Raw genomic sequence first — 14,738 nt, 5'->3', positions numbered from 1 at the left:
GTAGCAAGTTCTTTGGCTGACATGAGCCTACGAAGAGCATTGTTACTAAATGAGAATTGGAAGATTTACATACATACCCGTCTATTCTTTTTTATTGACATATCTAACACCTATACTTCAATTTTTACATATTGCACATTACCTATGCATGAAATATGTATTTCACTTTTTAAAAGTTTTAATAATGGTACTTTTATGTGATATAAAAGATTTGGGTGGTATAAATTTAGCAAGCAAGGTTTAGGTTCTATGTAAATACATAAGAATTGGGTGCTATGTATGTAAATTGCCCTTAAGAATTTGCGTCGCTCTAGGAATATTCTTCACATTCTATCTAGACAAAACAGAATCTTTTTTATGGTGCGTGCTCTGGCCTAGTAGGATCTCTATGCTAAATTGTATAAGCTGTTATTTGGTTTAGTTTGTGTAATCAGTTATGAACACGTGGAATGAGAGATGTGGTTGCATTCTGTTCTGGCAAGAGCTGAAAATAGAACTGGTCATATTTATTTTTTGAATGTTTTTTTTTTTTAGATTTTGTTCATTCTTTGTTTCAACCAAATTTTTAGGGGCCTTTGGGATCATTTATGTCTTTTATTCTATTTTTTTTTTTTAATTTTGTTTTGTTTATGTTTTGAATTGAAAAAAAAAATGTTTGATTATTTTATTATTTTTTATTTTTATTTTGTTTTGTTTATGTTTTGAATTGAAACAAAAAATGTTTGATTATTTTATTACCCTCGAAACAAGTGGAAAAAACATGTTAATTTGTTTAGAACCAAAAAATAAAAGATATAAAAAATACAATAAACAAACATGTCTTTAAAAAAGAAAAAACCAAACACAAGAAAAACCAAACTGATCCCAAACAAGCTCTTAGTATTGTATAGAAAAAAAAAATATATAAGAACATAAGGAGGGAAGGGAAGGAACTTAACATGTAGGTTTGGTTGCTTGCTTCATGTGATGTGTAAGTCTTGATACTGCCTTGTGCTAGCATGCAAATTCTGCCGATTTGATTACCCACATTCCTTTCTTTGTTAACCTAAGTTTTGATTTAGTATTTTTTATTACAGGTATACAGATAGGATAGCCAATGCTAAGTGGGAGGTTAAAGAGCTTGGACTAGAGCATAATGGGTACAAGTCTAATGATTTTTATGAGATGTTTTTGTTGATCTGTTTTATATCTGAATTTTATCTAACATTGATGTTTTCTTGGATTCTATATGATAGCAAAGCTATCATACTTTTCAATGCAGATTGGATTATTATAACTTGAGAAACACTTGTATGCTTAAAAGTTTGATTAAATACTGGCATAGCCACGTCGATGCATGATAAGGACTGGAATTTTGTTTGCAGACCTTTATTTCAGACAACAAAAACAATGCCAATATATGTTTCTATGATGCATTTTAAGCGACATAATTGTTATATTCGCTAAATATCCTTTCTGATTATTAAGAGATTAGTTGGTGACATGTGGAGGCTTTTGATAGACTTGGGTGACGCAACTTTTTACTCTCTAACATGGGCTTATAAATTGTTTTTTACCTTAGTCAAGAATACATCACCTCCATTCCTTTCTTATTTACCCACATTTATGAATACATCCTGTGATTTAAAGGCAATTGCCCAAGATTTGTGAAAGCTCAATACCAATGTGTTGACCTCATTTTGAGGTCATTTCTCCTCTCCTTAGATCCTAGGATCTAGCTCTATGGTTTTCTATTGACTATCTTAGAGGACTAGAGCTGGACCTACTCCTTTAGAAATTCGAACCACTTCCCGATTCTGTTGTAGTATCTCGCCTGAGTGGTCTCAAACCATAACCATTTGATCGAGTAATTGTGTTCACGGACCATCATCATTTGGTCGAGTGGTTAAGGACCATCATGCGGAGACCCAAAGAGAGATCCCATAGGGTTTAAAAGCCTCAAGACACTCATAATGACTGTAGTGCATTCGCACACACAAATACCACAATTTGCGTTACCTACACCTGTAAAAACTTCACAATTAATCGGAACATAATTCAATTTTTAAAATAACCGATAAAGAACCAGAAATTTAAAGACAAATCGAATTTGACGCATTTTTTACCCGACGTCGAAGAGGTTGTCCGGACGACACCAGATGACGAAACGGACCGCGTCGGCGCGTCCGAAACGTTAAAATTACCTAGAACAGATATCCAATTTGCTATGCTTTCATGCACAAGTGAAAATGCACAAATCGAGATTTTCAAATATTAACATAATAATAATAATAATAATAATAATAATAATAATAATAATAATAATAATAATAATAATAATAATAATAATAATAATAATAATAATAATAATAATAATAATAATAATAATAATAATAATAATAATAATACTCGGCCCTGCCGCACGATCGCCTTCTCTCCCGCTATCAGCCGCACCCAAGCAGAATCCTAGCTCACTCGTCTCCTGGTTCGATCGCGAGTCGGTCCTGCCGCACGATCGCCTTCTCCTCTCCCGCTATCAGCCGCACCCAAGCAGAACCCTAGCTCACTCGTCTCCTGGTTCGATCGCGAATTCTCCTCTCTCTTTTGCCTATAAAACCCCACCTTGGGAAGGTCTTTAGGGTTGGCCGAAAATTGAAAAGCAGGGTGGAGCTGCTGCCAAAATCTTGTCTTGCGTAGATTTCCTATTCAGTTGCTCGGCCTTCTTTCTGGGCTGCTCGGTACTCTTGCTTGTCGGTTCCATATTCTTGCTTGGTTGTGTGTTTGACTACCAAGGGTTGTTGAAAATTTTGAGAGAAGAGAAAGGATTTGGGGCATCTTTGATCGTAAACATTTGCTGTTGTATTTCTCGAGGTTTTCGAGATATTTTTTGCATCAAGGATCTTAAAGGAGATTTTTGCTGATTTTTATTTCCTTAGATTGGTTCTTGAGTTTACTATTGAATCTACATCAAGAGATAATTTTCTTCCTCCTTTTTACAAGCATTCAAAGGAGATATCTGTTTTACCTATTCTCATGTCTTGGATTTAATGGATTCATAATTTATAAAAATGTGTTTAGTAGATTTTTCTATGATGATTTCTTGCCTGACGATATGAATAATCTTTCTAATTCGCGTCATTTGAAGTTGGCCCTTGAATACATTTGCTAAAGTAATCTTTCTAATCTGTCACTTGGAATGACCCTTGAATACATTTGCTAAAGTAATCTTTTTAATCTGTGTCACTTGGAATTGCCCCTGAATGCATTCTCATGCACCTTGAAATTGGGAAATTTTGGTCACTTTAAGCACTTATTGAGTTTAATGTTAGGAATGAGAATGGTTATGGAATTGGGGAGTTGGAACACATGAGCTAGATGCATAAATTAAAAATACATTTTTCTAGAAAATGTGAAGGATGTTAGGGAGGTTTGCACAACAAAAAAAATTATGTGAGAAAAAAAAAAGAGAGAAGCTCATATTTATTCTCAATTTAGGGCTTAGTTTTGGCTCCCTGTGGCTATCTTCTTTGTTCAAATTGCATGTTGGGTGAAAATTTAATTTTTCAAATTTCTTATGCTGTCATTTACTTATTTAAAGTACATGTTAGATGGAATAACTATTGTTGTCTTTGTTTGAAATGCATGTTGGAAGAAATCTTTTTATGAGATTATGAGAAGGAATTATTTTAATTACCCTGTTTCGAATCACATGTGGAATGAAATATTGATTTGAGACTTGACTTTTGAACTCTCTATTATTGTTACCTCTGTTCGGATAGATGCAAACTTTGGGTTTTAAAGCCTTGAGGATTTACTTTGTGTTGGACTCGGTTTGCCTCCTGTGCTGGGCTCAATTTTGTCCTTGTGTTGGGCTTGTTTTTGCTTTGAAATGGCTTAGTTTTGTGCTGGGCTCGATTTTGCCTTGTGATGGCTGGGTATTGGTCACCTGTTGGGTTGGACTTTACTTTCGGGTTGGCTCTATGCTGAAAATGTTTCGGGCTTGGTTTTGTTATAGCTTGCTTAGTTGTTGTTTCCAGCACAGTATATGGATTGGTTTTGGGCCCTCATGTAGCCCCAGGGCCTGAATGTAGCCCCGTTTTAATTTGAAAAATAACTCGATTTTAATAATGATAGAGCCCTGTTTTAATAAAATGTATGTCTCGGCTTGGGATTTGATGTTTGGGGCTTTGTTTTGTTGTTTCTTTGAGGCCTTCTACGTTCGAAATGCATGAACGACTAAAATTTGGTTTCTAGGACCTTTTGTATTTGCTTTGAGTCTTGTTGTTGCTCCTTACAGTTGTTGCCCCTCTTTTTGAATCATATAATGGAAGGAATGTTGTCTTTTGAGAGCTTTTAAAATTTATTTCAGGAAGATTTACTTTTGTTCATGGATTATTCCTCTGGTCAAAACACCTGCAGATGAAAAGGTGTGATTTTGAAGTTTTTTTTGGGCTTGCTTTGGGGCTTCGTGTTGCTTTTCCTGGCCTTGAGCCTTTTCGGTTGTGAGTCTTTTTTTTTGTTGGGTCGGGGATTTATATCTTAAATGGATGTTGGTTTCCCTTGGTTGTCCATTGTCGTGAGCCTTCGTGCTTTATTTCTTTGATTCTCTGTTGTTTGCTCCTACCCGTGAACATCCCTATTGCGGTTCCTTTTGTGTTGTTGGCTGGTAGCTTTCCCTTTTTGGTTTCCCTTACCCGTGAGTTGGTAACTGTTGGTTTGGGTTGGTGGTTTCTTTGGCTGCAGCTATTCGAGAGCCTACCCGAGAGCACCTAATTGTGGTTTCCCTTATATTGGGCTCGGTTTACCCTTTTGGCCGCTACCCCTGCCTGAATAGGAGTTAGTGGCTTCTCTGGATGTTCTTGGCTATGAGCATTCCTTGTAGTGCCCTTCTTTTATGTTCGAATATTTCCTGTTGACTGGGTGATGAATATTTGGTTGAATGTGCTATTGTAGGGTTGAGTTGAGCCTTTTCTGTTGTGTCTACCTGTGGTTCAATCATAATTTTAATTTGGGCTCGACTTGCCCTTCTTGGTGCCTTTGCCCGTGAGCTTGATGGTTGAGTCCTTTTGTGTGATCTTGGTGCCTTGGCTCGTGAGCTGAGCTTGGGGGGGCTTCTCTTGTTGTCTTGACCCGTGAGCTTATTTTGGGTGGTTCTCCTTGCTGCCCTGGTCATGAGTGCTTATGTGCAATCCTTTGGAAGGTGTGGGGTTCATGTGGCATGGGAACTTTTAATTTAATGAAAGAACGCGAATGCCCCCTTTTGAGGAATGATGTATGAGACGTTTGGAAATGTTTGGAGTCCAATTCTACAGGCTGAATTGATTGCAATATTGGTTGCAATAAAAAAAAAAGAAAAGAAAAGAAAGAAGAGAAAAGATTGGTTGCAATAAAAAAAAAAGAAAAGAAAAGAAAAGAAAGAAGAGAAAAGAAATCTTGGTGATATTTGTGAAAGTTTGGAAGCTGTTTGGAGATTTATAAATTATACCTTTTGGAGAGGTTTCATGACTAGTATGGGAAGTTCATTTTATCTCTTTTACTCGAGAAAATCTCGCGAGTCAGATGTTTTAGGCTAACCCTCTTGCCGCTTTGGCTTTTCTTTTCTAAATTTGTTTTGGAAGAGGATTGGTCTTCTTTTTCATTTCTTGATTTTTGGTTTGCTTTCCTTGCTTCCTGGTTTAGTTTTTTGTTGTGCTTATGTCTGATGCATAAGTGCGCATATATAGCATTTTGCTATATATGAACCATTAAGCAAGGTCGCAAGTAGGTCGGTTTTGTTTTGGGGCTTAGGGCAGTGATGACAAAGGCACACCGGTGGTAAAGCGGAATGATATTTCATCCTACGACATCAGGACCCAATCCTAGGACTTGATAAATTGTAAGATGACAGTATCATTCACTAACATGAGACTAGTGGGGGACCTGTACCTTCTTAGGTTGTTGGCGATCCTACGCCCTGCGGTCCTGTACCTTCTTAGGTTGTTGGCGATCCTACGCCCTACGGTGTAATCGACTCGTGGACAATCATGCTCATTCGAGAAGCCCCGCCAATTGTATGTTTTAGGCTAACCCTCCTACCTCTTTGACTCTCCTCTCTTGAATTAGTTTTGGAGGTGGGTTAGTTTTCTTTCTTTTTCATTTATTATTTTTCGGTTTGTTTTCCTTGCTTCTTGGTTTATGTTTTTGGTGCTTATGTCCGATACATAAGTGCACACATATAGTCTTTTGCTATATATGAACCATCAAACAAGGTTGCAAGTAGGTCGGTTTTGTTTTGGGGCTTAGGGCGGTGATGACAACGACACGCCGGTGGTAGAGCGGAATGATATTTCATTCTACGACATCAGGACCCAATCCTGAGATCTGATGAACTGTAGGATGATAATATCATTCACCGACACAAGACTATCAGGGGACCCATACCTTCTTAGGTTGTTGGCGGTCATACGCCCGACAGCGTGATTAACTCGTGGACAATCATAATTTTCAAAAGTGATAAGAACAAGACATGATAAGATAAGAACAAAACATCATAAAAGCAGATACAATATTTATAAAAATATTTTTCCTACAAAATTGATATAACTTCCTTTTGTATGCCTGAAATCCATGTGCATGCTAAAATATAAATTTTAAATATATTGTAACTTGATTGTCCGCTTGTTGATTACCAGTAAATCAGTACCGGGCTAAGGAGTACTCTCCTAAGTTAGGTTTAGTAGGACACCCTTCTAGTTGAGTGATGGACTCTATAAATCTAGGTGACCGATAGTAGCATTCGATGTCCCTCGAGTACAAATATATAGTATCTGAGCCTAGCCCCGACCCGAGTGCTTGCGGTTTTCTTTCTTTGGATTTTTCGTGGGATTTTATTGGAACTTTTGGTAAAGCACTCGTGGTCTTTTTCCGGGATCTTCCCGTGTTTTCGATGACTTTCTTTGAGCTGTCATTTGCTTTTTTTTACTTCGAGATTTCCATTGTAAGAGTTCGCTTAAAGGAGCAGCAGACCTTCTAGATATACAGGTTGGATTTACATCACAGCATTTTACTTCACAACATATTGTATTGTTCTTCTTCTTTACTATACATTCAATTGTTCTTTTCTTTTATATTGCATGTTTTATTGTTCTTATACACACTATACCTTAGAATAGGAGGTCAGTAGTTGGTTTCATAGGAGGTACCGACAGCAGATCGTTGACTAAACAATTGTATGTACTTTTAAAATTAACATTGAATCTGAAGGTGCTAGGACGGAGAGTTTGGAGCGAACACCGTGGGCAGCACGACGAGGACACACAGAGAAACAATTTCGAGATGGATCTGCAACATCAAAATAAGTTCACGTCAACTAAATATTTTTCTTAATTTAAATAACAACCCATAGGACTTTGAAGTAGTTTGTTTAGCGCAACGTCAATCCTCACATATTATCTTTAAGTTTTTGCACAACCTTGTTGTGCAATTATAAGTCTTAACACTTTTTAGGATTTTGATGTTACCGTACGGTATGGTGTAAATCCTCCTATCTTTTTAGACTATTTGCATGATCAAATATCGTGCGAATGTAAGTCCTAAATTCCGAAAGAAATTGCAGGATTAAACATTGAATAATATTATTTCAAAGACAAAGTCAAACAAAAGGATAGTTGGGAGGTCACCGGGGTTCTCCCTAGATCTGTGATATCCCCTACTCTTTGTTTTTTTTTATTTCTTAAAATGACTGTTCCTGTTTGAGCCACTCCCATTTGATTTTTCTGTGTCCAATCTTGTAAGCCTAAACTTTGAAATCTAGAAAGCAAAACAATTTATCTTAATCGAGAGTCTTCTTAAGTGACCCTGGTCATTTAAGATATAATTAACTATAGGAGATTGTCTCTATAGGGAACTTGGAACTCAGGTAAAATAAACCTTATCTAATCCTTATATTAGGTAGGGGAACTTGCCAGTCATTTATAAAAGATTTTACAGACCAAATGGATGTCACAAAAATCCTTAGTTTATGTGGTTAAGTCTACTATCAAGTGGTATGTTTATCCGTCGTGATAATATATTACTTATAGTATCGCACTCATCCATCCAAACTATTCAATATGTAAGCATCGTTTGGTCTCATCCATTTTTAAATTAAAATGTTATTTTCAAAAAACATATTTACATCAAAACTATTTTCATATTTTACAAAAAACATCCCTTTCAAAAAAATAATGGCCGACACAATGTTATCAAACCATGACTTCCTATCGTTGTTTTCTTCTGGATTGAGTTTGTCTCTCCACATTCAACACTGACTATCATAGTTTTAAAACTCCATTGCCCTAATAAATTGTTACTTCTCCATGCTTATTGGCTCAAGAAGATCATGTGTGTTTGCACATGTGTGTATTTTTTTAGGAGAGCTAGAAATGGACTCTTTTATTGACACTGTTATATGGCTCTTAGTAGGAGCGCCTTGTCGTTGGTAGCGGCTCCTCAAACTCATTGCGTTCTAAGGCAATCAATGCTAGTCCTGATGGTGCTTCTCCCAAGGTCTACAAAAATATAGTTCGTGGCGCCACTTTCTCCATCTCGGTATGAATGCCCTTTACCTCGACTTCTTCAAGACAAGAGTACAATGTGTTTCTTTGCTTTGGTAAAAGAATATGTATTATTGTAGCCCTCATGTTTTGTACAACAATCGTACTGCCAAAGATGAGCTAATAGGATGTGACAAACATCCATTAGTATCACATCACACTATACTTACTCTGGCAATTTGTCTACAATGGAAAACTTCATAATTCTCAAGCTCGGTATGAATATCCATTACCTTAGACTCCTTCCAAGGCAAAAATACTATATGTTTCCTTTCTTTGGTGAAAGAAAGTATTCTTGCAACCATCATGATGTGTACTATCAAAGATGGGCTAATAGGATGTGACAAGTATCCATAAGTACCACGTTACAACATACTTTAGGAATTTGTCTCCAATGGAAAACTCCATGATCATCTCTTGTAATTGTGATCTTATTCTTTCCTTCAACCAAGATAGGAAATAAGATTGGGTGTTTTCGTGTGGCTAAATTTAACTTGTCGATCATTTGGGTAAACACTTTATTCTCAAAATTGTCTGCATCTATGATAAAATTGCACACATTTCCTTTCACAGTGCAATGGGTAAGAAGAATGTTGTGGTTGAATCGTTGTTGCTTTCTCGTGAGCTTAACCCAAAGAACACATTGAATCACTATCATCTCTCCTCATCTGTTGGAAGTTGATACTCCTCAGTGATATTCTTATTTTCTTTTGTGTCATAGTCCACTTCTTTTACTGCTACCTGCTTAGTGAAAGAGACGGCTCTAATAGTAGGACAACTAGAGGCGATGTGCCAAGACCCAAGATATTTGAAACACTTCTTTGCAGCAGTGTGTTGGGTGTACTGCTTCTCTGAGGCTTCCTTCCGCCCCGATCAACTCTATCATTTTTATGGACAGTTTTCACATCTTCCTCGGGTGTACTACTAGATCGTCTTGCTATGGGTGAGTATTAGAATGATGGTAGGATCCTGATCTGCTTTTTTTATTTCGACACCTTCAGGGCCATTATGTAAACATCACTCAATGACCAGTAAGGCTGCAGTTGATTAACATTGTTTATGGCTGACTTCAAACCTCCATAGTACCTGACTATGCTTCCCTCGGCTCAAATTTCAGCTTGAGCTATTCAAACTCCATTGTGAACTTTTCTACTAACAATTCCATCCGATGTAAGTGATGTAGCCTTAAGAACATGTCCTGGCAGTAGTGTGGAGGTAAATACTTTCTTTGCATCTTTTTCATTTTCTCTCTCACTAACAATTCCATCCGATGTAAGTGATGTAGCCTTCAGAACATGTCCTGGCAGTAGTGTGGAGGTAAATACATTCTTTGCATCTTTTTCATTTTCTCTCAAGTATTGATCTTGTTCTTACCTTTTCTATGTCGCACTCTCTTCACATTTTCTATGCCTTAAGAGCCACTCTTCTTTAGCTTTTTGGTAAGCAAGCTTCACCCACCTTTTAGTTTATACTTCTTTATAATCAAAATCCTCTCAATAGTCTGCAACCACTCATTGAAGTCATCTGAATTCATCCTCTCGAAATCCGACAAATCTACCTTCACCCCCCATGTCTCCATATCATCTTGATGCCACTCCATCCCTCTGCTCATTTGATACTAAATCACAAAATGTTGTGGCCTATCCTACTTTTCACTAAATCATTCCTATGAAAGGGATTCAGATTTTTCTCCCTTTCTCTTCAAATCTCAATATCACAATCAACGATGATCTCTCCATGGGTCCCTTTCTCAATTTCAGCAAGCACTTGTTGAAATCGGCATATTTCTCGTTGCATCTCTTTCAGGATAAGTTCTTGATAGGCTTCCAGCACTTGTCTCCTCGGTAGCGTTGCTAGGGTTTAGGTTTGAGAGGTGGGAGAGGGTTTATGGGGTTGATTTAGGGCGTGGAAAAAATTGAGGGTTGTAGATTTTGAAAGCGTAGCAAGGGGGATTAGGAATAGGTTAAGATTTGGCTATGGTTTAGTGAGTGCTGGTCACTCTCAGAAGGAATTATGGTCGGGCTTGTTTTGATACCGAATGATACTGTAACTTAATAAACACTCAATGGGAAATAAATATTATTAATTAATTCAAAGTCTGAAATTACAACAAACAATAAGGAAATTTGAGATTGCAACCAGACAAAAACACAACACCAGAACTAGGGTTGGATCTTGGGTGGTCGTGTCAAGGGGGCTGTTTAGCAGCCGCGAAGGGATTCGACAAGTTGGCAGCAAGCTCGAAAGTAGAGGGTGGAATTGATGCAGGAGGTTGTGGGGGAAGGGTACAAATGCATACAAACCATCTCGAGAGCGAGATTTTGTCAGAGCACCACTCGAATTCCGTGGATATTGCCCTAGAAAGGGAAAAGAGGATTTGGCAACTCTATAAACTCAAATTAATCAAAAATTAAACTATAAACATCAAAGAAATACTTAAATAACACTACTATTAGAAATGGGTCTCACTCCAATTTGGTTGCAACCTTAGGCCTAGAAGGGTCGATTAGCTCTCCCTCAATCTGGACCAAACTCGTTCAGGGTCCCGCCCAACCCCCGCGTCAGTTTGTCCCTCCGGTTACAACAACTTACATTTCACATGTTGATCATAGTCAGTTGTGTACTCTTCCACAGAAGAATCTCTCTGGCACAAGTTACGGAGTTTACTGAACATTTTGTGTTGGTAATGATGGGAAGGCGTTTGTGTTGGACTCTTTTTTTCATGTTGGATCATGTAGTGTTTTTGTTATTTCCCTCGATGTTGCGTAGGGGCATAAAATTTTTTCATCATAGTAACAAGCCATTCTTGAACTTAAAAGTGGCTTGCTTTAGCCTTTTATCAGTTGGAATTTTCTTGTACTCAAAGACCAATTTCGCTTTTTGGAGTCATTTAATGAACTTGTCTAGATCATTGTGACTGTCAATATTTGACAAGCCTATCTTCACTCCAAAATTATAAATTCTTCTTTGATATTCTATGTCAAATCATTGAGTATTGGTTCTTCATCACTAAAAACTTTCTTGTGAAAGATTTATTTTTTCATCTTGATCTAGTGAGTTAACATCGTGGTTATGGGCGGCCTCTTCGATATGTCTTCTCTCAAAGATGGCTAGTCTTTATTGCACTTTGAGGATTTCCTTCATCACTAAAAACTTTCTTGTGAAAGATTTATTTTCTCATCTTGATCTAGTGAGTTAACATCATGGTTATGGGCGGCCTCTCCGATATGTCTTCTCTCAAAGATGGCTAGTCTTTAATGCACTTTGAGGATTTCCCTTTGCTTGTCCTTCATCGTAAGCTCTTGGACACTTCTTTTACATTTAGCAATAGCAATCCAACAACGAAAACCGCTAGTTGGTGTTATATTGATATGAATATCCCAGTATTTATTAAAAGGGGCATTTACATACCTGGCACACAATTCTTATGCATGTACATATCTCACACTTAAACTTTCATATTTACACACAGCCTAAATATTTAAAAACGAACCACTTTTTAAAAGTGAAATACACCTTTTTCATGCATAGATTTAAAGCACAAAATTGCTATGTATGTAAATATGAAAGCTTAGATATGATATATGTAAATACATAAGAATTGTGTGCTAGGTATGTAAGTTTATTTTTTTCAAAATGCTCATTTTCAAGTGTGTTTTTTTTTTTTTGAAAGCTTGAGATTGCATCTTTTCTGTGGTAACTTTTGCTGTCATTTTTTTTCGTTCTGTTTTATATTATGGGAAATTTACATGCATGCCACACAATTCTTATGTATTTACATGTCTAACACCAATATTTTAATATTACACTTCTACACTTTGGGTCATAAAATTATGCATGGAAAGTTGTATTTCTCTTTTAAGAAGGTGATGTTAAAGATTAGAGTGTTGTGCATGTAAATATGAATGTTTAGGTGTTTGATATGAAAATACATAAGAATTGTGTGATATGTATGTAAATGCCTGAGTCTGTCAAAAACAAATCTTTTTGGTAGATCTTATATACTGTATGTTTTATCTTGCATTTGCTTCTTTAATTTTGTCTACTGTCATTTAGCAGTTAACACTAATTAATGTCATTATAGATTCCTCCTTCCAAGTTCTAAAATACATTATTCAATATGATCTCTGTTTTTCAGATATGTTGATTTATTATTGGGAGAGTTTAAACATTACAAAACCAGGCTTGTAAATGGTGGAATTGCTAAGGAGGTAAATGCAAAATTCTGATGATCTAAACGTTGGGAAATTCTTACATCAATTGAATAGAACAGTTTTCTTTTTACAACTTACACAATTGTTAGTAAATGTCTGAAGTTTCTATTTTTTTGAAGAGTATTACCTAATGCACCAAATACTACAATATTAGTTGAAGCACTCTTCCTAGAGTTTGCCTTGAGATTTAGTGGTACCATTATAAATTTAGATATTTATTTACATAACACAAATTCTTATGCATTTACATATCTAACACCTAAACTTCAATTTTACCATTCATGCCACCTTATCTGTGCATAAAAAAGGTGTGTTTCACTTTTTAAAAGTTAAAATAGTTGTATTTTTGTTGTGATATGAAATATCTGGGTGGTATAAATTTAGAAAGTAAAGTATAGTTATGAAAACTTCAATTCTCTTTTTTTTTACTTTTCAAAAGAAAAAAACCATAGGAATTGCGTGGTATGTATGTAAATGCCCCTATAAATTTTAACCGTGCATATTGCGCATACCACTTGTTTTTGAGAAGTGAAATTGCGCATACCACTTGTTTAATTGATTTTATGGAGGATGGATGGTGTTGATTTTACTTTAGTAAGGTATAAATTTAAACTTTATAAAATATGCATTCTCGTATTGAGTGGAAAATTGTGCACTCATATGATGATATTTTTGTTTATATGCATGTACTAACTAGTTTTTTTTATTATGATGGTTAGCTTATCAAACTACTTGGAAGATGTCATCATTTTCATTTCCAAGTAATAATGTAAAATTTACAAATATGTCTATGCAAATGATTTATTATTTGTGTAATATGTGTTGTACTGTTAATAAACCGTTGAAAAAGTAAATATTGCAATTGAATATAAAACTGGAGAAAAAGTGTCAAATTGATCCTTTGACTCTTTGTAGAGGCCCATTTTAGTCCCATAGTCTAGAAATTGTCAATTTAGTCCCCATGCTCTTTTAAAGGGGGCTAAAATAATTCTTCTTGAGGACTAATTTGGCATTTTCATGGACTATGGGGCTGACTAAAAATGCACAATTTTTACAGACTATGGGACTGAAATGACTTCATATAAATAGTCGGGTGATTATTAAAACATGGTACTAAATTAAATTCTACCGAAAAAGTCTTCGTATGCAATTTCACAACTTATGCTCCAGGTTCAAGATCTCCTCCTAGAGTATGGACTCGAGAATGTAGCTGAAGTGCTCACCGAAGGTCTGTCGCGAGTAAGGCGATGTAGTGATGAAGGACGAGTGCTGATGTCTTTGGATCTTCAGGTCATATCTTTTGCATTGGCCCATTGTTGCATTATGCTAAAATGCTTTTGTTTTCATTCTATTTTGAAAATTTTCACAATATAACAAAGTATTTTTCATTCAGGTCCTTATCAACGGACTTCAACACTTTGTTTCGATGAATGTCAAGCAAAAGTTGCAGGTTGTTGAAACATTTATCAAGGTACTTATATGATGCTTGATTTTATTTTTACATGTTTACCTAACCGTTCCCGAAAATGTTTGTATTTACATATAGGTTCAAAATTTATCTTTTTAATTGCATTTTATTCCTGTTTTCTGCTTTTTCTTCATGGACTCAAAACAAACATTTATATTGCAATCTATATTACAATAATTCCTGAAAGCTTGCGAAATGCCAAATTATTGTCATAAACAACCCCGTTCTCTTTGTTTTTTTTTTTAATTTTAGAAATTTTATTGACGTGCTTTTTACTTGACCAACTGAAATTTAGCTTTTCTTCTACCTTCAAATCAGGCCTTCTATCTTCCAGAAACTGAGTATGTGCATTGGGCACGTTCCCATCCGGTAAGAACTATATTAATTTAAGGATAATTACATATATAGCACTTGAGATTTTGCTATTTACAAAACTAGCACCTGGGTCATTTTCATAACTATGAAGCCAATGCATTTATGCATGTCACGATCAAATCATTGAGA

General features: G+C 36.0%; 1 protein-coding gene across 3 annotated transcripts in view; it reads left to right on the top strand.

The window, feature by feature from the left end:
• LOC110030447 (syndetin) overlaps positions 1-14,738 on the top strand; it is a 97,323-nt gene that overhangs the window by 48,970 nt on the left and 33,615 nt on the right. For all 3 annotated transcript variants that reach the window (XM_020733161.1, XM_020733163.1, XM_020733162.1), the window contains 5 exons: positions 1,077-1,139; positions 12,691-12,763; positions 13,937-14,056; positions 14,160-14,237; positions 14,553-14,603. In XM_020733161.1, coding sequence (XP_020588820.1) covers positions 1,077-1,139; positions 12,691-12,763; positions 13,937-14,056; positions 14,160-14,237; positions 14,553-14,603 — 385 coding nt within the window. The remainder of the gene's footprint in view (positions 1-1,076; positions 1,140-12,690; positions 12,764-13,936; positions 14,057-14,159; positions 14,238-14,552; positions 14,604-14,738) is intronic.

Source organism: Phalaenopsis equestris, unplaced genomic scaffold (genome assembly GCF_001263595.1).
Source record: "Phalaenopsis equestris unplaced genomic scaffold, ASM126359v1 Scaffold000719, whole genome shotgun sequence".
In the NCBI taxonomy this organism is placed as follows: Eukaryota; Viridiplantae; Streptophyta; class Magnoliopsida; order Asparagales; family Orchidaceae; genus Phalaenopsis; species Phalaenopsis equestris.
This window is presented reverse-complemented; position numbering and strand designations above follow the sequence as displayed.